Here is a 21,511-nt window from a genome sequence, read left to right as displayed (position 1 = left end):
AGGCTACTTCATATTGGTAACGACAGTTATGGCGGCATTTTGAATGAAGCGGTAACAGCTCAAATCCGAGCCAGCTTCTTCACATATGCTCTTGCATGGTATCATTGATATAACTTTGCTTCTCTGCACCTCATTCTAAGAGCATCATATCTACCACAACCCTGTGATCTCCGACAATCTCTGCGTGGGCTCAATCACCATGTTGCTATCCGTCGTAGTCGTTCTCGACATACTACCGCTGTCGCGGAACGTGGGAAAGACTGCAGCATCATGATCTGCACTTGCATCCCAGCCCAACGTCTCCTCTTTATCGTAGTCCATCGGCGCCCACGCCGCATCTTCTTCCTCTTGCATCCTCGTATCGTTGTGTGGTACGAACAAGCTCTCTTCGTCCTCCGGTTCTGCCTGTGGCGGCACTGTCTGGGACTGCGAAGGTGCAGACGAGGGCTGTCGTGAGCCTGGGTTCCGTAATCGGCCGTTCTGGTCACGTCGTGAGGCTGGCTGGACTGGTGGCGGCATCTCTGAGCGCATGCTGCGCATATCTGTGCGTTCTGATGCGGCTGATGGCGAGTGGGAGGCTTGTCTGCTTTGTTGCGGCGTAGCTGTATGCTGTTGGGGTGCTGGCGTGGGGGTAGGCGGAGCTCCAGTATAGTCGCCAGATGTCATGAGAGTGAACTCGGCCACGAGACCGTCACATCCATAGCTGAATTGCAGTGGCCGCGTCGGTTGTGAGTAGTACGCTTTGAGACTGGTTTTGAGGGTATCTGCGTGCAGGACGATGGCCTTGAAGTCCTTTACGCTGATAACGATGTGTAAACCTGCTTGGACGTTGAAGTATTCAAAATCAGAAGTGTTGACTGCGACTGCGGTGACGAGTGGATGTTTCAAAATTTCTTTGCCATCGGAGATCTTCTCGGTGTAACTCTTGAACACGCATCGCCCATCCTCTCCAGTGAAGATGTCCAGCAACTCGGTCTTTGTGCCGAAGTACTCGATGTACTCTCTGGTGGCACCGGAGTGCATGCTCCACCGGTTTTGCGCCACACTGCGGTCGAAGAGCGCATGCATGACATCGACAGCCTCATACGTCAATTTGTATGTCTTGGTGACACCCTGGTTGCAGACCATCTTGATGATGAACCTGCAGTAGGCTTCATTGTCTTGATCTTGCAGACTGACTTCGCAGCGCTCAACTGCTCCATCTCGACCTAGCGGATCATACAACCGTCCCTTGAAGACGGATAGCAAGGCCCTCGTATACATACTGCACGAGAAGCGTCCATCTGTGCCGCCAGCATCCGGAATGCATTCATATTGCCTGAAGAACTGCTTGCCGTCCAGAGTCACGGCGCAGTATGCTGATTTGGACGAGTTGAGTGCGGTGAACGTGAACTGATATGGAAAGCATAAGAAAGTGACTGAAGTGAATGAGATTCAAGATGACCCACTCTTTCTCGACGCGCCTCGATGGCGACCGTTTCGCTAAACTTCCCCAGGCACACAAGGAGGTCATGAACCTTTGACGCCGCCTCGGGCGTCAGCGTGAAGTTGAGGACGACCATCTTGAATGTTTATGTCTCGTTAGGCATCGCCGCTGAAACGGGGTGGTGGCCAGGCGTCTGGAAACGCGTAAGCCGAAAACGCGCTAATCGGTGACATCACGGGAAGCGCGGGCGCAACCCTGCAGCATTGCGGAGGTCAAGCTGTGCAACGGCATCAACATCAACATCGACTTTTGCAAAGTCGCGCAAAAATGGCTCCAGCGCTGCCAGATGACATCTTGCACGTGCTTTGTGAGGAGTTGGCAAATCTTCGACAATTTGACACACTCTTCAACTGCGCTTGCGCCAGCCGTGTGTTAGCAGCACCTGCACTTACTAACCTGTATCGGTAGGTTACGTGTGACGCATTTGTCTGCAGTATGCTGAATTTCTCTACAGGTCACACCACGAGGCGCCGATCAGAGGTGGGGGTGACGATGCCCTAGGTATTCCACTTGGTCAAAAGCTTTTGATCATCCAGCGATGGTCCATCCTATGGAGATCCATCGTCGCCTCCAGTCTTGATGCCACTTTGTTCCCATACTGCCGTTACATCAAGACTCTAGACTTTCGCGATCTAGGAAATCTCTTTGGTGACGATCAGTTCCGCAACAAAATCGCGAAGTGAGTTTCCACTGTGTGACCGTTCACCTCAAATATTGATCTTCTTTAGGCAGTTTTTCTCAGGTTCTCTGAAGCAGTTTGAAAGAACATATTCATGGAAGAATGCTTCGGGGAAGAAGATAACCGGTCTGATGGACGCTGATACTATCGAAGCTATCGGAGAAGGTGGGTTTTTGAGGTTTTGTGTTAACCTGCTTCGATACTTACTCATACAGCTGTCACTCAACATACGCCCATGCTCGAAACGATAAGTGGTGAACGTGAGAGTCCCAGATCTTTCGTATCATCATCCACTAACCGCCTCTAGTAAAATCAGATGCGCTCGTCCGGTGGACCTCTCGACTACCTCGTCTACAGAGCCTGGAACTTTTCGACGGCAAACCCCTTGAGAACCCATTGGTACATGCATCGCTCCATGAGTATTGTTCGAAATTCAATACGCTCATGATCTATACATGGTCGCTAGCAGATCTGTTGTCCGATGACCGCGACCACAGATTCGCCGAGTTCCTGAGCTCGATGCGGGCCAACTCATTGAAGTCACTCCAAACAATGCATGACATAGGTGCTGATGCAGAGACGTTCTTGGCACTGAGCCACCACGGCGACTCATTGGAAGATCTTGGAATGTACACTTCGAATGAATCTTTGTCGCACTTGTCCATGCTTCAAGGCTGTACGGCTCTGAGGCAGTTGCGCATCGAAGACACTCATGGCGTAGTAGACCTTGAGGCAACTCAGAACGATGTATTCTTGGATACTATAGCCTGGCTCGGGAAGTGCAAAGATCTGCGGAGCATTCGCTTTTCGAATTTCGCATCTGGAGCAGCTGTTATCACCCCTGTGCTCTTGGAGCACGATGTGCGGCTGGAGCATTTGGAAATCGACTCGTACATCCTCAAAGACCACCAAACTTTCCATCAAGCGCTGGTCCACCAGCAGGCGAATCTGGTCGAGCTCTCCTTGAACGGCGACACAGATGGGATGTTCCGAGATGATATCGATATACTTGTCGATTCGTTGAAACAGCTGAAAGCGATGCAACGACTTTCCCTTTCAATTTTCGAAATATTCCGTGACGAGCACGTCATTGCTATCTTCCAAGATCTGAAGCAGCTTGAGACAGTATATGTCAGTGGCTTGGAGCTTAATGATGTTGTCCTGCCGACAATCGGAGGTCTGCCCAACCTGCGAGACGTCACCTTATCGGGCATCTCCAAATTCTCCGTTGATGGGCTCTTTGATTTCATCTCAATGCTTGGTCCCGGAAACCAAGGCATTCGTATCACGATCGACCAGGCGGACCCCAACACTGCGCTGACTGAAGATAATCAGACGGTGCTGGGTGACTACCTCGCGCAGCAAGTAGGAGGTGCATTCGATTACACGCTATACAAAGGTTGGTTGCAACTCGTCATCTGTGCTCTTCGCTGAACTACATGCTGATCCTCATGCACAGATCCATACATCTCGGAGTTCGAGGGGGACTCGGACTGAATACACGTCTTGGCCACACTTCAACACTTACAACTCGGCATATTGGTCAACACAGATTGACCGAAGCCGAGTGCAAGCCCTACCTCTACTGGACATATTTTGCATAAGAGGCAGCAAAGCCTTCGGAGGCAGATCGACTCAAACCAGCCAAGATGAAGCTCTTAGCGACATTCAGAAGTTGACATAGGGAATAGCGCAAGAGTCTCGTCGGTGAGAAGAGAACGTGCGGTTTGGAGAGAGTTGACTTGTTTTCGTAGTTGCGTTTGCAGATGTGCAAAGTTACGATCCATGACGTGGATCTCGCCTAGTCTCGGATAGCGGGGCTCGGAAAAGGTACCGTTCTGTGCCTGAGATCCTCACACAATCCAGACCTTTAGATCAAGGTCCTTCGATCCATTCTTGATTCTCAATGGCTGCTTCAAAGCGAATCCTAGTGATCGCCGGCTCAGACAGCTCAGGTGGAGCGTACGCCTTCTCTCATCTCCATTGACATCGCTGATCGCGACTAACAAGATGTTTGCAGTGGTCTTGAAGCTGACCAAAAGGTCATCGCTGCACATGGGTGCTATGCAATGACTGCTACTACAGCTCTTACAGCGCAAAATACGCAGGGTGTACAAGACATTCACCACACGCCGCCTGCATTTCTGAAGAAGCAACTTGATGCTGTTTGCGATGATGTCGGGGTCGACGTCGTCAAGACAGGTATTATCTACAGAAACATGAAGAAGTAGGGGTTGACGATGTAAACAGGCATGCTTGCGTCGGCAGAAACTATCGAGATTGTTGCAGATGCGTTCCGCCGCTACAATGTTACCACGAGTGTCGTTGATCCCGTACGCCACACCATCACATCTGCATGCATGAAGCATTGGAATCTTGGATACTGATCCTATGGCAGGTTATGGTATCAACATCGGGCGCTCATCTGCTTCCCGAATCAGCCATCTCAACATTGATCGACAAGTTATTACCTTTGACCACTATTCTCACCCCCAACCTGCCCGAAGCCGAGTTACTCCTAAGAATCGCAGGTGCGGACATCAAGACACCAGAAAATTTCGACGGTATCGTGAGCATGGCCAAGCGTATCCAGCAGCTAGGCCCAGAATATGTTCTGCTCAAGGGTGGACACTTGCCGTTCACAAAGGGACGTTTAGTGAGCAAAAGTGAGGAAGAGAGGGAGATCGTACTGAATGTGTTGGTCGGCAAAGATGAAGTAATAACGATGGAGAGTGAATATCTGCGCAGCAAAAATACACACGGTACAGGGTGTTCACTAGCATGTAGGTTCTCCTATGACCACATTTGGGACTCGTAGTATTGACACTCAAACAGCCGCTATTGCGTGTAACCTCACATCCGGTATGAGCATGGCAAAAGCTGTCAGCAAAGCCAATCACTACATCGAGGCTGGAATCAAGACAAGTATAAATTTGGGTAAGGGGAGTGGACCGATCAATCACTTCCATTCCACATACACACTCCCATTCGCACAGTAAGACCCCCTAACCTACACGAGACATCCATGTCAATGCAGGTACTGACCTTCTTCACAGGGGCGGGTTCATACAATACCTGCTCGATCGCGACGATATCCAAAAGCCGTGGAAAGAGTACACCGAACATGAGTTTGTGCAGAGAATGGGCGATGGGTCGCTTCCAGTCGAGAATTACAAATACTATCTGATTCAGGATTACCTGTTCCTGGTAAGTCTCTTCCACCGAAAGTAGGTCGGAGTGGTATTGACGGGTGATCAGATCCAATTTGCACGAGCTACGGCTCTTGGTGCTTACAAGTCTAGCTCTTTGACTGACATCGGTCGCTCAGTGCAGCAAGTCATCACCCTGCAAGAAGAGATCAAACTGCATATCGATTTCTGCAAGGAGCAGGGTCTATCGGTCAAAGACATCGAGAGTCAAGAGGAAGATCAGGCAACGACAGCATATACCAGGTATGTTCTGGACATTGGTCAGTCTCAGGACTGGTTTGCACTTCAAGTGGCACTGTTGCCCTGTCTAATTGGTTATGGCATCATCGCAAAACGCCTCTTCGACGACACCGATACATTGAAGGAGGGAAGATACTGGATGTGGATCCAGCAGTACGTTGACAAGGAATACATGGAGGCCGTGGCGAGGGGCTCTGCACTGATCGAGGAGTACGCGGGTAAGCAGTCGGTCTCTCGACTCGACGAGCTCGCTCAGATCTTCATTCATGCAACAAACGTAAGTGCTGCAGCCCGCTACCTGCTGCTTGAGCTAATTCGCCTCAGATGGAAAGAGGGTTTTGGGACATAGGTATGAGAGGCGGAGGTGCGGTCAAATAAGTTCTCAGTATAGCACTTGAGCCACAACAGCATCTCAGGTCATCGCTGTGGTGCCGCACGCCATTTCGCAGTACGTTTGCAGACATGATAAAGTTGATTAACTTGTGTGGGTCTTTGTTGTCGATAATGTTCTTCGCCCCTTCCAATCTTCTCGGCGGACCCTGCCCCGTCTGAGCGCTAGTGCGGCTTGGCACAGTTGCCGCCTGCGATTTTTTTGTCGCTCCCTCACCACATCTACAACTCACTTCCCACCTGAGTTTTCACGCTGCAGATTTCGCGATCTTCTATTGTCGCATTCCTGCACTTAACACATCACAACAGTTTCTGACGAAACACGACGCTCACTCGCTCTGAAACTTTCATCCCTTTCACTGGTCCCTACTGAACACTCGACAATCATGTCTTACGGAGGCGGATACGGAGGCGGCGGCCGCGGCGGTGACCGTGGTTACTCTAACGGGTACGAAAACAGCAACTCTGGATACAGCGGCAGCGCCTACAACAGTCACGACTACACATCCAGCCATAATGCATCGTATGGGTAGGACGATTCATCCCCTAGCACGGGAAGGGCATCAGTGTGGTGGTTCCTGGGCAGCCCTTGTTCATTTGCTATCTCCTTCTTTCATGGCTCTGCGCGCAGACTGAGTCCGCGGCTGTGCTTGCTTCACTTGCCTTTGCAGGTCAAGCGGGCGGTCACGTACTTGCTGTAACAGCGTAGAGTTCCCCTTTACTGTCTCACACCCTATCTCGAGATCATCACTAACTCATCTTCAGTGGCGGCTATGGCGGCGGCTCTAACGGATACTCTGGCGGCGGCGGCGGCGGCTATGGCGGTGGCGGCGGCGGCTACGGTGGTGGTGGCTACGGCGGCGGTGGTGACCGTATGGGCCAGCTCGGCTCTGGCCTCAAGACCCAGCAGTGGGGTACGTATGCTCGAAGCAATCATGCAGAGCTCAACTAACAGCAGACAGACATCGACTCATTGCCCAAATTCGAGAAGTCGTTCTACAAGGAGGATCCCGCCGTTACGGACCGCTCACCCGAAGAAGTCGAGGCTTTCCGCAAGGAGCACCAGATTGCAGTTAAGGGCACTAACGTTCCCAAGCCTGTTACAACATTCGATGAGGCCGGTTTCCCTGGCTACGTGATCAACGAGGTCAAGGCACAAGGCTTCGCCAAGCCCACACCTATCCAGTGTCAGGGATGGCCGATGGCTCTCTCTGGACGCGACGTTGTCGGTGTTGCCGAGACTGGTTCAGGAAAGACCCTCACATACTGCTTGCCCGCCATCGTCCACATCAACGCCCAGCCTCTACTCGCTCCCGGCGACGGCCCCATCGTCCTGATTCTCGCGCCCACTCGTGAGTTGGCTGTCCAGATTCAGCAGGAAATCAGCAAGTTCGGAAAGTCTTCTCGCATTCGCAACACTTGCGTCTACGGAGGTGTTCCCAAGGGTCCTCAGATTCGTGATCTTGCACGTGGTGTCGAGGTCTGCATTGCTACGCCCGGTCGTCTCATCGACATGCTTGAGGCTGGCAAGACCAACCTGCGCCGTGTTACCTACCTGGTTCTCGACGAGGCTGATCGTATGCTTGACATGGGTTTCGAGCCCCAGATCCGCAAGATCATCGGACAGATTCGTCCTGACCGTCAGACTTGCATGTGGTCTGCAACATGGCCTAAAGAAGTTCGTCAGTTGGCTGCTGACTACCAGAACGACTGGATTCAGGTGAACATCGGTTCCATGGATCTCTCTGCCAACCACCGCATTCAGCAGATTGTTGAAGTCGTTTCAGAGTTCGAGAAGCGTGACCGCATGGCCAAGCATCTCGAGACCATCATGGACGACAAGAGCAACAAGATCTTGATTTTCACAGGTACCAAGCGTGTTGCCGATGAGATTACACGGTTCTTGCGTCAAGACGGATGGCCTGCGTTGTGTAAGTTTCCAATCATGACACTTTTTGAGACATCAGCTAACGTCGCAAACAGCCATCCACGGTGACAAGCAGCAAAACGAGCGCGATTGGGTTCTGAACGAGTTCAAGACCGGCAAGAGCCCCATCATGGTTGCTACCGACGTGGCTTCCCGTGGTATCGGTATGATTGCAAACCCCCCTACACCCCCTCCCCTCCCCGAACTATTATTACGCGTGAACTGCCAATGTGCTCTGCTTAGGTTGTCTCGTGCGCTTGCTGCATTCGCTCCCATGACATCGTCCATGGCTTGAAGTCCTTCTCGAATCTGAACACCAGGGATCCTGGGGCACACTAGCGAAGCCTTCGCTCTTCGCTGCTCTTTGTTTCATGTGCCATTGAGGTACTACTGAGGCAAGCTGAGATGATTAGACTCCCATCGAGTCACAGTCTCTTCCAAGGATTTCTGGACCAGGAGATATTCTACAGCCTCTTCCACTGGACTCTGATGCCGTGACCACCGTCGTAGCGCACTTGAGACACTTGCATGCAACATACTGCAGCAGCTTCACGCGATCAAGATATGATCGTTCGTTTGCTCGTCACACTTACCCAGTTGCTAACCGTTGCTTTTCAAGATGTTCGCAATATCACTCACGTTTTCAACTATGACTACCCCAACAACTCGGAGGACTACGTCCACCGTATTGGTCGAACTGGTCGTGCTGGTCAGACCGGTACTGCCATCACCCTGTTCACCACTGAGAGTACGTACCTTCGTCCGCTTCCCGATGGATCCTCAACTAACAATCTTCGCAGACTCCAAGCAGGCCCGTGATCTCGTCCAAATTCTCCAGGAGTCCAAGCAGCAGATCGACCCTCGCCTGCACGAGATGTGCCGCTACGGCGGCGGTGGTGGCGGCGGTGGCCGCTGGGGAGGTGGCCGTGGCCGTGGTGGTCATCGCGGCGGTCGTGGTGGCTGGACTGGTGGTAACAACGACCCCGTTCGCAACAGCCGCTGGTAAACGCAACGACATGTTCAACGATACGGCACCCGGCAACAGCTTTCCTAAAGGCCCGGCGTTTGATGTAGACCATTTCCTTTTCCCAAGTCACCTTCCTTCTACCGACCACGGCGGAGCAGGTGTTACGCCTCGTCGAAGCACACTGATACCCTGGAAGGACGCAGTCTACTGACCACCATGCACGGGCATTGAGTCGGTAAGAACTTGCGTGTAGACTGGCTTTCCCTGCTTCTTTCTGTACTTGTCTTACTTGGTTGCTCTTCCGCACGCGTAAGAGCTCACTCGTACTTTGCATCATGGAGCTGGCGGCGTCCTTTCAAAAGTTCTCGTAATATGCATATAGAAGAAATTGTCAATATCCAATGTCCTGCATTCTCGCACTGCCAAACGTGATGTCGAACATGCGCTACATTCACGTCTGCATGTTGCGTCATCCACCTCTCATCATGTGTCGAATGACGCCTACCGTGATCATGTATCGTTGTGCGGCTGCCGTGAAACACTTCCAACTGGGATCGATCTCTTGCAGAAAGTCAACCCGATGCCGCACTTCGCCGCTCTTTCCTCAATGTACCCCGTGTTTGTCTAGATCCTTGATCCTCCCCAACATGGCGGACCCCGGCTCGTGGGGCTCAGATAGAGTTCATCGGTGGATCGCGATGTTCATGGCTTGGATCGACCGCAGTTTTCTTTTCCACGGCGTCCCCGGCTCGGTGCGGAAGATATGGATCCGTGGTCGAGGCTGCTCAGTCTAGATGATCTTTCTGTGGAGGCATGATGGCGTGAAGACGTAAATGCGTGGAAAAGTGCGGATTGGCCACTGAGAATTGTTGCATTGTAAATGTGTGTGTTGTTGTGGGGAGTTCGAGTATGGAAGAGACGAAGTCGAGGAAAGGTGCCTTTTCAGGTGCTCAGGGGTTCAGGTACGCCAAGGCAATGGTCGATAGAGACTGAACCGGCCCTAAGAATAATTAGTTATTTGTATGGCTGACGAAGATTTTAAACATTGAAAGATGTGCGAACGCTGAAGTTGACCATTCATAAAGATTGGATTGTAATCAGGAAGGATGTCCTGCGGTGTTCAAGTATGGTGCTTGGAGGTTTGGGTATCGGTACATTACAAGTACTTGACGCGGCTTTTGTCGACATGCAGGATATCGCAGTGATTGAGTGGGTCAGTATTTTAAGTGCCACTCTTCGGAACGTAGGGCTGTCGCCGTGTAGTGGACATGTGTACAGTGGTTTGTTCGAAACCGTTGGGCTGTGAGAGATATTGTTGCCAGGTATGCCAAGGCAAGGAAGGGTCGTGGAGACTGGACCCTTCATGATGCACCGCTGTACGTAAGGTTGAGAGGCTGACGCATTCTGATACTTTCCTCTGCCATAGCAAATGCTTCATTGGACGCCGTAGACTCGGTAGAAGTCACTGTCGACAGTTCAAGAAAAAGATTCAGTGAGTTGATTAGACAGACCAATCTTCATATTGTTTCATCAGGCTGTGACACTCAGGGTGTTGCGCAGGGTACAGTGCATGATCATTGCTCGTCCAATCTTGCTATGAGGGGACCTCAGGGGCAGAGCGTATTCGCTGTGTGTGAAAGTCGCCCACTGCAACAGGACCGGAACCTCCTCTTTGAGACGACAATCCATGGTTAAGAGGAGGTCTCCCCTGAGTTCTCTTCTGTCCCGGACATGGCCAGCACGACTGACCAGGCAGCAGTGCATTTCTCCTTGACGAGACTGTCGACTTCGACCAGACTCCACCAGGATTCGAACTCCTGAGCTCGGTTGAAGGAACGCGGACCCTATCGTGACATAGTCTGGCTTAGTTCTAAAGACTTTCCGCCCTGCTGGAGGTCAACGTGGAGAAGATGTATTGTGCTCGTCGTGGTTGAAAGGGCGACCAGACACCAACGCATACATGTCTGCCTGTTCTGACAAACATTTCGCTGGTCCAATATAAGCAATCGTGGGATACTGTCGATATGCGCGACCGGAGAATCTGAGGCTCCTTTGCGACGTGGTACTCATCCAGCTTCGCCAACATGGCTGGTCAGGACGAGTGGTCGCACCTCCGTCTTTTTTGATCATGAGAGGTCGCTGTAGTGGCGTCGGCCATGTCTATAGCCAGCTTGGAGTCTTCGCGGGTGGCCGATATGAAATGGTTGCGCGGGCAGTGTATTCGGTCGAGAAGTGAAGACTTTCCATTCGGACGGAGAGCAAGGTGAATGCAGTGAGCCATGGGGCAACGAAACCTGACGAAATAAGCCTAAGGTATCGGATTACATCGAGTGATCGCAGATGATTTGCCAAGAATGTGTCGGAGGGACGAAGTGTGATGTAGGAGTGATGGAGGAGAAGTCGTGGAAGGGAAAGTACTCAAGAACGCCCCCTAGTCCTGATACAGCAGTCGCCATCCACACAAGGTAAGACATACGACGGGCATGACAAGTGCCAAGAACGATGCGAAAGTAATTTGTTGATATCGGTGAGCTGTTAGTTGTTGTGTATAGCTCGAAATTTTATCAGTCACGATCATGATCAGCTTTCAGTGGTCATGGCAGACACAATGCAGTCTTTGTGCTTTGCAATTCCTCTCAGTATCACACCTCATATCAATACTTCGATACCGCTTCTGGCTTTTTTGTCAATTTGGCAGACACAGATTGAGTGGCGTGACGTTGCAGCATTTTGTCAGTTGATACTTGGATCCAACAGGCCAAAAAAACATCACGTAGGTTCACAAAGATCTTGTCTACAGAAGACATGGGAAAACGTCTATATGGGTCCAATTGATATGTGGCAATGTTACTTATAGTAACTCGAGTCGAAAGTACAAAAGCAGCTGCAGTGGAGACGTTGTCCATGCCAAAGAAGACTCGAGAAGAAGCCGAATGCTCACATAATATCGTTACAGAAACAAGATATGTCTATATATATATATCTGATGATTGTTAAGACATCTTACTGCCACCTCTATTCTGCATGGCTCTGCGCATTATGCTCATATGAATTGCGAAGTTGCGGTGCGTTTTGTTCGTACTTCCACCTACTTGGAAGGATAAAAGATTCGACGAAATCGTGCGACGTCTGTCATAAGAAACAGCCTTCGAACGTTCACTTTCATACTTTCATGTATGGTCATATAGTTGAACAGCACATCATTAAGGAACCTTTTTCACGCGCATCCAAGATCGAGAAGAAACTCAAGAGACCTCGCAAGCAGACGACAAGCTGGAAACTGCACCAAAGCATACACTTTCGCACACAACGACCTGTGCTGACTGTCAGTGCTCGAACATCGTTCAAACAAGCATCTCATAAACCATCAGGAAGTCTTGCAAAAGTCCGCCAACGCTGAAATTCAGTGACGTTGCGATAGAGTGGAAGCTAGCAGTGCCGGCGTGAGCGGTACGTGTGATCGACCACCAGCCGGTTCTTGTGTAGCCTCACACTGTCGCACGCGAAGACGTTTACGCTTGTCAAGCGCGCTGTACACTCGCTTGAGCCTGCTCATCGCTTGTCAAAAGACCGCGACGCAGCCTCACTTCAACTCGAAACTGAAGCTGAGGGCAACCTGGCTGCTGGGAGTGACACGCTCGCAACGCCTTGAGCGTCCACGATCGCAATGGACTGTGCAGTAGCGCTTTCAGATTGACCTGTTTGAATGCATCCGTTTTCCTGTTTCGACAGCAAGTCTTCGTTCGTTCTAGGCTCGCGGTAAGTTCGAGCTATAGATCGCACACACATTAGGCTACGACTGTAAATGCAAGTCCACACGGATACACCTCCGTCAATCAATTCTCACCTTGATTTCTTCCGTACGCAGCGGTCACGCTGAAGTGACAATATGCTCGTCTGTAGCATCCGTTGCTGCCGTGTTACCCGGGTGAAGACATCATCATTTTGCATTGTTGGAGTTGCTTCCTCGTCGTTGAATGGTGTTTTGTGGGGAAGTGCTTCCGTCTGACCCCGAGGCATCGTATTGGCGGTCACTGCGGTGCCGCTGTAGGCAAATTGCATGGGAGGGTTGCATGATCTGCCATTACCGACATTTGCGCATGTTTGAAACTAATGATCCACTGCCTAAGAAGTACCAGCAAAGATGACACCGAGCCTCGTCGGTGAACCTGAGGAAGAGCCATGCTCTTGATTTTCTTGTGTTGCTTCAAATCATTTTGTCTCTTGAAAGATGCAACTGCTATTGGGTTGTGACATGTCCTTGTCGCTCTGTAATTGGAGTGAAGATCGCATTCGTACCCTTTCTGAACCTTCAATGTACCACAGTACAGCGGAGCACGCGTGTTGAAACAATCGATAGCGCGAGCAGCCTCGCATTCGTGTTGTTTTGCGGTTAGCATCTATGATGATTGACAGGCGTCCAGCTGCTGCTATTCACTGGACCTCCCGACGTGTTTAGGCTAGAAAGGGGAATCTAAGCGGTTCGCGCTACGTGCAGGTTGCAAGCAACGTGGTCCCTGTGTCCGAGCTCCGTTTCATCCTCCGAGCATGTAGGCTAAAATAAACAAGCTTTATTGATTCTCGACGGAGGACGCAAAATGTTTCCAAAGCTGAGGTGCTGGGAAAGTCCGTCGGGTGCCTCAACTCAAGCCACCTGAAGGTGTCAAGGATCGTATCCGATCGTGAAGTCACAACAATGCAGCACAGGTTCAGGATGACATGCTCAGAGACAGTAGAGGATCAGCAATGTTGTTCCCATTATCTAAGCCGTCAATCACTGACTCGAAAGCGAGCGCGCCCGCGTCTTTCCGACCTGAGTGCCAGTCATGACGAAAAAGTGAAGATGTCCGACAGAAAACGAGCTCAGATCCGCTATTCCAGCAGTGTCATGGGCAGACGTGGAGAGGAAAGATCAGGCGAGGGTCATCTCAACCGAGGCAAGTCATTACTGGCTTACAAGCCAGGAAGCACAATCGGCGAACCAGAGAAGAGGGATTCCGTTCACGCGATTTCAAATCAAGTCAAGCTGCCAGGAGCGATCACCGGCAGCCAAAATCGGGCATTCTTCGGTCGCTCTGGATGCCGCATCTTGCAGGTGGGGTAGGCCTGTCGTGCAGTGCTCTTGGCGCATTTTGGCAGAATCATCATCATCTGAGAGGTCGGAGTTGCGAATTGTATGCTGAATACGGCTCCGCGGGGTCGGTGTCTGGTGAAGATGGAGAAAGTGTACCGGTGATCAATCTGAGAATCTCTCCCGAAACTTTTCGGATATCTCACTCTTGTGGAGATTGGACCCTCGAGATCAGTGCGTACCCTCATGCAAGGCGACATCATTACAGATGTTGCATGCCGTGCAGCGTGCGCAAGAGTCAGCATTTTCAAAATTGAGTTTGTGTGCTGTCGAAAAGTGGAAAGCAAGGAGGCGTTGAAGCTGCGAGGGTGGGATGCAAAGCTTGTGCAGGAAGTTGTTCTTCCGATGCAAGATGGCTGAAGATCAAACGGTCACCAAAAAGGAAGGTGTGTTGGGTTGAGAGCAAGCCACGCGGCGTAATCCAAGATTCGAGGTGCATCGTACCCAACATCATGCCCTTCGTGACTGCACGGCTACACTCTAAGTTGCATTCGTTGCTTTTTGCTCACCACAGACCTTCTCAGCTGAGCATTCGTGTTTGGAGAGTCGGTGGAGGCATGTCCCTACCAATAGCACTGCACATGATCTCCAATTAAATCGCTCAGGATTCTAGTGGGCTTCGAAAAATTGTGCGCGGAGACTGCAGGATGCGGGCGCTGTCGACAGGGTTCCTACATCGATTTGCGGGACTTCTAATTCAACACCTTGTCATCATGGCCGAGAGCGGGACAAATTCTCCAGCAGCTGAATGTCAGCAGCCGTTGGAAACGGAAGGTCATCCGCATGCTTGCGTGGAGATGCCACGTCCTCGAACGCAGGGAGTACGTAACCTAAACTCTGACATCTGGACCTCTGAGCGAACAATTGCATTCTGCATCCAGAGATGCTACAGCTGTGACGACAAGTCGATAAAAACCCCAAGATGTTGAAGTCGGCTGCGAAATCGGCCACCGGAGAGAGCGTATCGGCGTCGTGCTGCGGAAAGGCCAATTCCGGTTCTCCGGAAGGGGCAGGGACCAGGGTAGATCGAATGGTGGTCAGCCGTCTCTCCGCCACGTGAGGGCTTTCGGCGGCATTTGGTTGAAGGAAAACGGCCGAGGTTTGGACAGCCACAAAGCCCAATTCACACATTGGAACAGGGGGCCCTTGCCAGTGTCACTCGCTCGCCCAGATCCATTGACACCAGAAGCGTTCCTGGATCCCGCTGGACATTAGCTGCAAGATCCGTGCGAAGAGTGTGTGGGTCGGCGAAGCAGATTCTCTTTGAAGTGCTTCCTTAGAACAGCGAGCAATTCAATGCATGTGCACTCTTTGTGGTCTCCTGCACAATATTCCGACTGAGTCGTTGTAGTGTAAGCATCCGTCTGCCGCAATCGGCCTCTTGGACGGGTTAAATCTCGTGATCTGGTACTGTGATGACTTTGCCAGCATGCAGGACGGCTGAAGGTGCGTTAGACATGAAGCGCTGTGTAGACATGTGATAAAATATGGTGTGCGAGAAGGTTTGAGCCTTACTCGTCTCTATCGAACCCTTTGAACACGGACAGTGTAAAGAGTTGCTCATGCCGTGATTGAGGTTGCTCCCGCTCCCGCTCGACGGCGCAGTCTGCAGCGAAAGCTAGCGGCACCGTCTCGTATTCATCCTGGGTCTGATCAGTCTTGGTGGTCTGACGACCAGCCAGAAAATTGCGGTGACTTTTGACTCGCATGCGTGCGTGTCTTTGGTCAACATTCTTGGTATCTTGATGTCAAGTGTAGAGTGCCACAACCATGTGAACGATGACGAAAGTCAAGCTCAATGGCTCGGTAAAGGACCAGAAGCCAGTACGGAGCGAGGCGTGTAACCATTCACGGGAGGCGAGGCCCAACACCTTCCTGAGCGTCAATACACATCACTTACACACGTCACCCCACATTTCCGCAGTGAAGCGACATGCAGGAAGATGGGAATGTCAATCCGGCCCTGCTTATCGCAGTGAGACACACAGTGCCAACGCCCTCCACGTTTTTCGTCAAATGCAAAAGCAATGAAAATGCCTGTGACAGCTCGGCTGTCGCCCCTGCAGGAGGTGGTGGCTGGTCGAGCAAAAATGGCGGCGAGGAAGTATTACACCCAAGAAGAATGCATCCGCAAGATTGCGTTTGAACTCGGAGGCTGAGACTGATCGCTCTCCATCCAATGTTGAAAAGGATGACGGATCAAAGATGGCTGGTAGTGGGTCGCGAGAGCAGTCTCTCCATCCTTGCGAGTCTAACAAACGCGGCAGAGCTGCAGGCATCAGGTGCCCTTGTGAATGCGGTAACTTCGACGACTCATTATGATGTATAGCCGTCAGACTTCCGTCAACACCCGGCATACAGAATAGCTGAGCTGAGCTGCATGTCGATATTTGGCATGTCCATCCGCATGTTCGCAGCCACAAGGAGTGGTTTTCGCCTTTGTGACATCTGTTGTAGGCTATCAACGAGCCGTAAAGACGTTCTACACAGTAGAGCACGGCGAGCACAAGCTACCGACGTTGCCGCCCGTATCTTCGCTCCACATGCTGATTTTCGCACACCGCAACAGCTTCGGTTCGCAGTTGCAGCGCATTGGGCATGATTGCCGCTTTTGAGGTGCCTGTGTGCCGTGTCCAATATTGGCGTGCAGTTGTTTCGGTGGCCGCCCCTTCCGACAATCACAGGCAAGAACCTGTGACATGAATCGTGCTGTCAGTCCTGATGGTTGTTGATGAAGTTCGTGATGTAGAGAGAAGGCTGCGATGTTGATGTTGGTGGTGTTATACAACTATGGTCTCACCTAGCAGCTTTTGGTACTAGCTGTCGACCATCAGGCGCCAAAACTGTGCCTACCCGGTACGCTAAGTGCAGGCTAACTATCAGCCTCATCAAATCGCTACACTCTTCTTTCGACGTCGTCTGAACGCAAGGCATGGAGCCGCACGCCCACAATGCACCCCCGTCAGCACCGCCAGCGCGCTCGGCCGTGTCTCGCGACTCAGCACCCTCGCCAGCAAGGTCTCTGCGCCTTAGTCAGCACATGATCGGCGCCTGCCACACATTTAATCCGTCGGACTGTTTTCTCGTCGAGATTAGCTTCCTCGCCACCTTCGCGCCTTCCCAACTTCGACCTTAGTTTACACCGCGAATCTCAGCGCGCTCACCACCATCACCCGGCCAGTCCCAGTGCGCCCGGTGCCTTGCTCTAACGGCCGTCACCAACGAGTAGCTCGCTGCACCAGGTACCAGATCTCACTCGCGCCCGCTGTGCTACGCGTGCAACCCGCCGCCAGTGCTGCGACCGTCGCCCTTCTGGCGCGTCTGAGGTTCTCCCCACAACAAGTTCACGCGCAAGGCCTGTCCTGCGCCAACGCGCGAGTCACCTGAGCGCATACAGACGCACCAGATCACCCACCACCTTTCAGGCTCCATAGGCTGCCAACGCTTTCAGGAGCGCTCAGCACCCGTGTGGGTTCCTCTTGCGGAGATTCGGCCGGACAACAGGCTGATCGCCTTCACTCGGCACGCTCGGCGCATTGAGCATTTGCCAGCAGCAGTGCAGGGACAACCATTCTGCCATTGGAACTTTCAACGTCATCAACACCGCCGACGGCCCGACTGCTTTCTTTTTGCCTCTTTGCTGCTTTCAGCGCGTCTGTCCAGCAATTCTCTGCGCACTGTGAAGGCCCTCTGCTGCCCGTTTGCTAGCGTTCATCCTGTCTTCGGCGAACAAGCTCTCTCCAGCCAGGTACCTATCAGCTAGCAGACCTACCAGCGACCGCGCACACTCCCCCGCGCCATCTCAGAAAAGCCGCTCATCCTCGAGCCAGCCCACCATTCCACTCTTTGGGTGCAGTGCCAACCCACGTTGACCTAGCACGCCCAGAGCAGCAGCAGAACCCACAATCACGGCACGGCCATACCGGTTCAGTCTCGTCACGAACCACACCTGTGAGCATTACGTCTTGATTTGACCGACCGAGCTAGCTCATCCCTGGTTAAGCGGCGCTCCGGCGTCTCGATCGCGATTGGCTCTGTCCGTACCAAATTTTGCGCCACCCAAAAGCTGCTAGCGTGTGCCTCTTCCAAATCCACGCTCGCCCCAGTACCCACCGGCCCACAGAGCAAGCTCATTCACCGCTAGCGCCGTGCAACCAGAGGTTGCACCTCACTGCGCCTTCGCTCCACGATTCGAGGGCTGTCACCCTTGTCATCACCCCTGTCCCCGGTGGCCTCGAGCGTGCGTTATCTTTTCGACGGTCTAAATCTGCCGAACTGCTTGTCCTTCCATCTGGGCGCACTGGAAAACACACCGTCTGCAAATCACCCGCGTTTAACTTCCACGCTATCGTGTCCTGACAACATTTCCATTCTCCGGTTTTCTGGCTGTGCGCAATTCTTGGCTCCCTCCGTCTGCTTTTGTACGGTTAGTCGCCTGTCTTTCATTGACCGCGGCAAATCATCCGAAGACGGTCTCTGCAACCGTCATATCTTCCCAGTCACTCCTCTTCCCACACCACGCGCGACCATTCTCAGCTTAGAGCTTCGGTGCAATTCGACTTCTTGAAAACGTACACAGTCTATGGACGCAAGGCAACAAGATTACCCGCAGTCAGGTTTGAGCTCACCATACCCAACGTTTCCTGAACCACCTTCTGAGGATACCTTTGCAGATCAAGCATCTGCTGCGCAATATCCTCCGCAAGGACAAGACCCTCGAGCTTCGAACCTCACTCCTACCTCCGACTACAGCAGCCTTCCACCGTCTGCTCGGTCAGGTTCATTCCCGGAATACATTCAACGTTCGTACCAACCAGGCGCTCAAGGACAAGCACCCGGAGGTATGGCGCAACAACAAAGTCCGTCAATGCCTCTCTCTGATGGTCAAACCAATGACCATCAACAACCTCAACAACTCAAGTCTGACACCGATGTACCTATAGATCCATCGATCGCCGCCCAGACGAGCCCAACCTACCCTCATCAGCAGCAGTACTCGCCCTATACCCCTCACCACGATATGCAGCATTACCCAGGACACCCGCAAACGCCCATGTATGGGTCGCGTCCTGAATGGGCTGGACAATACCCCCAGCCTGGCATGCACTATGGTCATCCAGCTTCATCGGGTCCTCCAGCACCAGCAATGGTGTCGCCTGTCCAAAGACCACCGACAGTAAGTTATTCTTTGTTAAAGCAGACTTCTGCGACGCGTCATTTACCGTTCCCAATGGCATACACTTCAGCGCCGGACGTGTGCGACGCGTTTATGCCAGTTCAATTCGCGTGTCAAATTTTTGCGCAATTGCGAAGATCTATACTAATGACGCGTTTAGGGAGGTCATCCTTTGTCCACTGTATACTCATTCGTGCCAATCCCAGGCGCGCAGCAACACAAGCGACCGCGCCGACGCTACGAAGAGATCGAGCGCATGTACAAGTGCGGCTGGAACGGCTGTGAGAAGGCTTATGGCACCCTGAACCACTTGAATGCGCACGTCACGATGCAATCGCACGGCGCGAAGCGAACACCAGAAGGTATGTATTGCGCTTTTTATGAGTTTGAGACATTTCGCGTTGTTGTGGTTGCCCTTGTCAGCCCGGCGCGCTAAGCTAGCACTGGGGGTTGTGTTGGTGCTGCGCCTATCTGATGGTGTTCCCACTACACTGGATAGCTTCTGGCGACGGAAGCTAACGACTGTCGACCCTTGCTCACTTACCTTGGCGTCTACTAACACCTCAACCTCATTGATGTGCATGACTGACATTTAATTACAGAGTTCAAGGAAATCCGCAAGGAATGGAAGGCCAAGAAGAAGGAAGAGGAAGCTGCGCGCAAGGCTGACGACGAACGTCATCGCGCTGAGATGCAGCAGCATGCGCAACAGCAACGCGTAGCGCATGACGGTGGCCCTCCTGAGGCGCCTGTCTACGGACAGATGCGTCAGACTGTAGGTGTACCAGGTCAACAACCCTCGCACCCTCAGCTTCCTCCCATTGGGTACCAGCCGGCTGCCTCTGGCACATCGGCTGCTCCTCAGTACGGCACACACAGTCCCGGTCTCCCTGAGGGCATGGCACAGTATGCGACCTCCAACAATGCGTACGATAGTCCCAGTAGTAACCCCAACAACAGTTATCCGCAGTCGCCATACGGCCAGAACCCTCAGATGTACCAGCAAGGTCATTAATTTTGACCAACGATACAGCAAAGACGACACGAATGCCATGCAAAGCTGAGCGACCTGTCACCAAAGCGGGAGCGACGATCCGAATCCTTCAACGACAGTTTTAAGGCCTTCGTCGCAGGCGCTCGCTACCTACTCGACAGATCGATCACAATACGGGATGGGCATGGGCTGGTTCAGCATTTTATACAACGGTTGGGACATGCATTTACATCCGGCGGCGGCTGTATCCTTTTATTTTCACGGTGTTCACGGCAGGAATAAGATGATTTCCCTTCTATATCCCGGGTCGAGGGTCAAGGGCTGCAGTGTCAGAGTGGGCAGAGCGACGGTTCAAAATATTCGGCGGTAATCTCTTCGACTGCGAGTCTGTCAACCTAACTGTTTTTCTACTTTTGGGCGTCGTCATCTCAAAATGCTGGTTTCATTCTCTTCCACTGAACCTAGATTTCATGCATCCATTTGGCGCTCAGACAGAAACAATTAGTCGTTCATGCTTCACGAATCATCCTCTGCCTGTGTCTATCGCCTGTGTTTCAAAATTACGTACACTGATCTGCTCGTGTACGTGGGACGCCGCAAGTGTCGAGTAGCTACGAGTATCGTCGCAATGAGACTCGAAAGCCTGAGATGCGCCCTTGCACATCGTTCGTGTACTGAAACCCGTCACCCATGTGCACACGCATGTCACCGTCTATATTTGAACGTCCTTTGCCGCGACGCAAAACAACGCGTTTGCAATTTAGTGCCGGGTGCCAGTAAGCTTGTCTCAGACCATGAGCATGACATGGACACATGCAGAGACCTGAGTCGCATCGTATGGGAGGAAGCATTCAATCTGACACTTCACAATCTCCTCACTTCACATGCGTACATGCGTACACGTATCAGCAGCCACGTACTGGACCACCACTCACCACACACTGCTGGCTGGTGGCACTTCTGCAGTCGCAGGGCGCACGACAGAACGCAATGCATACACGGGGGACTTCGACGGCTTATTGGGTAGCGCATGCAGCTGCCATCCTTGACAGCGATCGCAGCAGCCAGTCGAACACGCAGTACATTATGCAGAATGTGAGGGGAGTTGCAATCGTACCAAACGAGCATTTGACATTGCACAGGGGGATGACGTGCAGTGGTGAAGTCAAGTCTAGAGGTGAGGTTACCTTGAGATTGTATGATACTACAAGTTTGGGAGACATCTGATTTCTCGGTCCCCCAAATTCACGTTTGGTTGTAAGGGACCATGACGAAACTGGTGATAATAGTGGTGTCCCAATACCAAACAAGA

The 21,511-nt window shown here is 52.1% G+C and overlaps 5 protein-coding genes across 5 annotated transcripts; 4 read left to right on the top strand and 1 right to left on the bottom strand.

The window, feature by feature from the left end:
- Positions 1-88: 88 nt before the first annotated feature.
- BU25DRAFT_405763 (Rad9-domain-containing protein) lies at positions 89-1,673 on the bottom strand. The gene is made up of 2 exons (XM_033699862.1): positions 1,449-1,673; positions 89-1,392 (listed from the first exon to the last, which is right to left on the bottom strand). Exons 1-2 carry the CDS (start codon positions 1,560-1,562, stop codon positions 151-153), a joined length of 1,356 nt encoding a protein of 451 aa, XP_033568126.1. The 5' UTR covers positions 1,563-1,673; the 3' UTR covers positions 89-150.
- Positions 1,674-1,753: 80 nt separating this feature from the next.
- Positions 1,754-3,662, top strand: BU25DRAFT_453642 (uncharacterized protein; the record flags this gene model as incomplete). The annotated part of the gene is made up of 6 exons (XM_033700105.1): positions 1,754-1,890; positions 1,941-2,165; positions 2,215-2,330; positions 2,381-2,425; positions 2,473-3,564; positions 3,625-3,662. The coding sequence occupies 6 exons, from the start codon at positions 1,754-1,756 to the stop codon at positions 3,660-3,662; spliced, it is 1,653 nt and encodes a 550-aa protein (XP_033568125.1).
- A 409-nt stretch (positions 3,663-4,071) lies between these two features.
- Positions 4,072-8,937, top strand: BU25DRAFT_427339 (uncharacterized protein; the record flags this gene model as incomplete). The annotated part of the gene is made up of 15 exons (XM_033699975.1): positions 4,072-4,127; positions 4,186-4,367; positions 4,416-4,498; positions 4,564-4,948; positions 5,001-5,160; positions 5,222-5,372; positions 5,424-5,891; positions 5,939-5,978; positions 6,404-6,527; positions 6,770-6,918; positions 6,967-7,781; positions 7,821-7,935; positions 7,988-8,095; positions 8,551-8,679; positions 8,732-8,937. 15 exons carry the CDS (start codon positions 4,072-4,074, stop codon positions 8,935-8,937), a joined length of 3,171 nt encoding a protein of 1,056 aa, XP_033568124.1.
- A 6,999-nt stretch (positions 8,938-15,936) lies between these two features.
- BU25DRAFT_405759 (uncharacterized protein) lies at positions 15,937-16,476 on the top strand. The gene has a single exon (XM_033699861.1). It carries the CDS (start codon positions 15,963-15,965, stop codon positions 16,173-16,175), a length of 213 nt encoding a protein of 70 aa, XP_033568123.1. The 5' UTR covers positions 15,937-15,962; the 3' UTR covers positions 16,176-16,476.
- A 2,135-nt stretch (positions 16,477-18,611) lies between these two features.
- Positions 18,612-20,220, top strand: BU25DRAFT_427338 (uncharacterized protein; the record flags this gene model as incomplete). The annotated part of the gene is made up of 3 exons (XM_033699974.1): positions 18,612-19,205; positions 19,366-19,567; positions 19,808-20,220. 3 exons carry the CDS (start codon positions 18,612-18,614, stop codon positions 20,218-20,220), a joined length of 1,209 nt encoding a protein of 402 aa, XP_033568122.1.
- Between the last annotated feature and the right edge of the window lie 1,291 nt (positions 20,221-21,511).

This window comes from Macroventuria anomochaeta (assembly GCF_010093625.1).
Source record: "Macroventuria anomochaeta strain CBS 525.71 unplaced genomic scaffold BU25scaffold_1, whole genome shotgun sequence".
Taxonomy (NCBI): domain Eukaryota; kingdom Fungi; phylum Ascomycota; class Dothideomycetes; order Pleosporales; family Didymellaceae; genus Macroventuria; species Macroventuria anomochaeta.
Note: the sequence above shows the minus strand (reverse complement) of the source record. Positions and strands in the feature narration are given on the sequence as shown.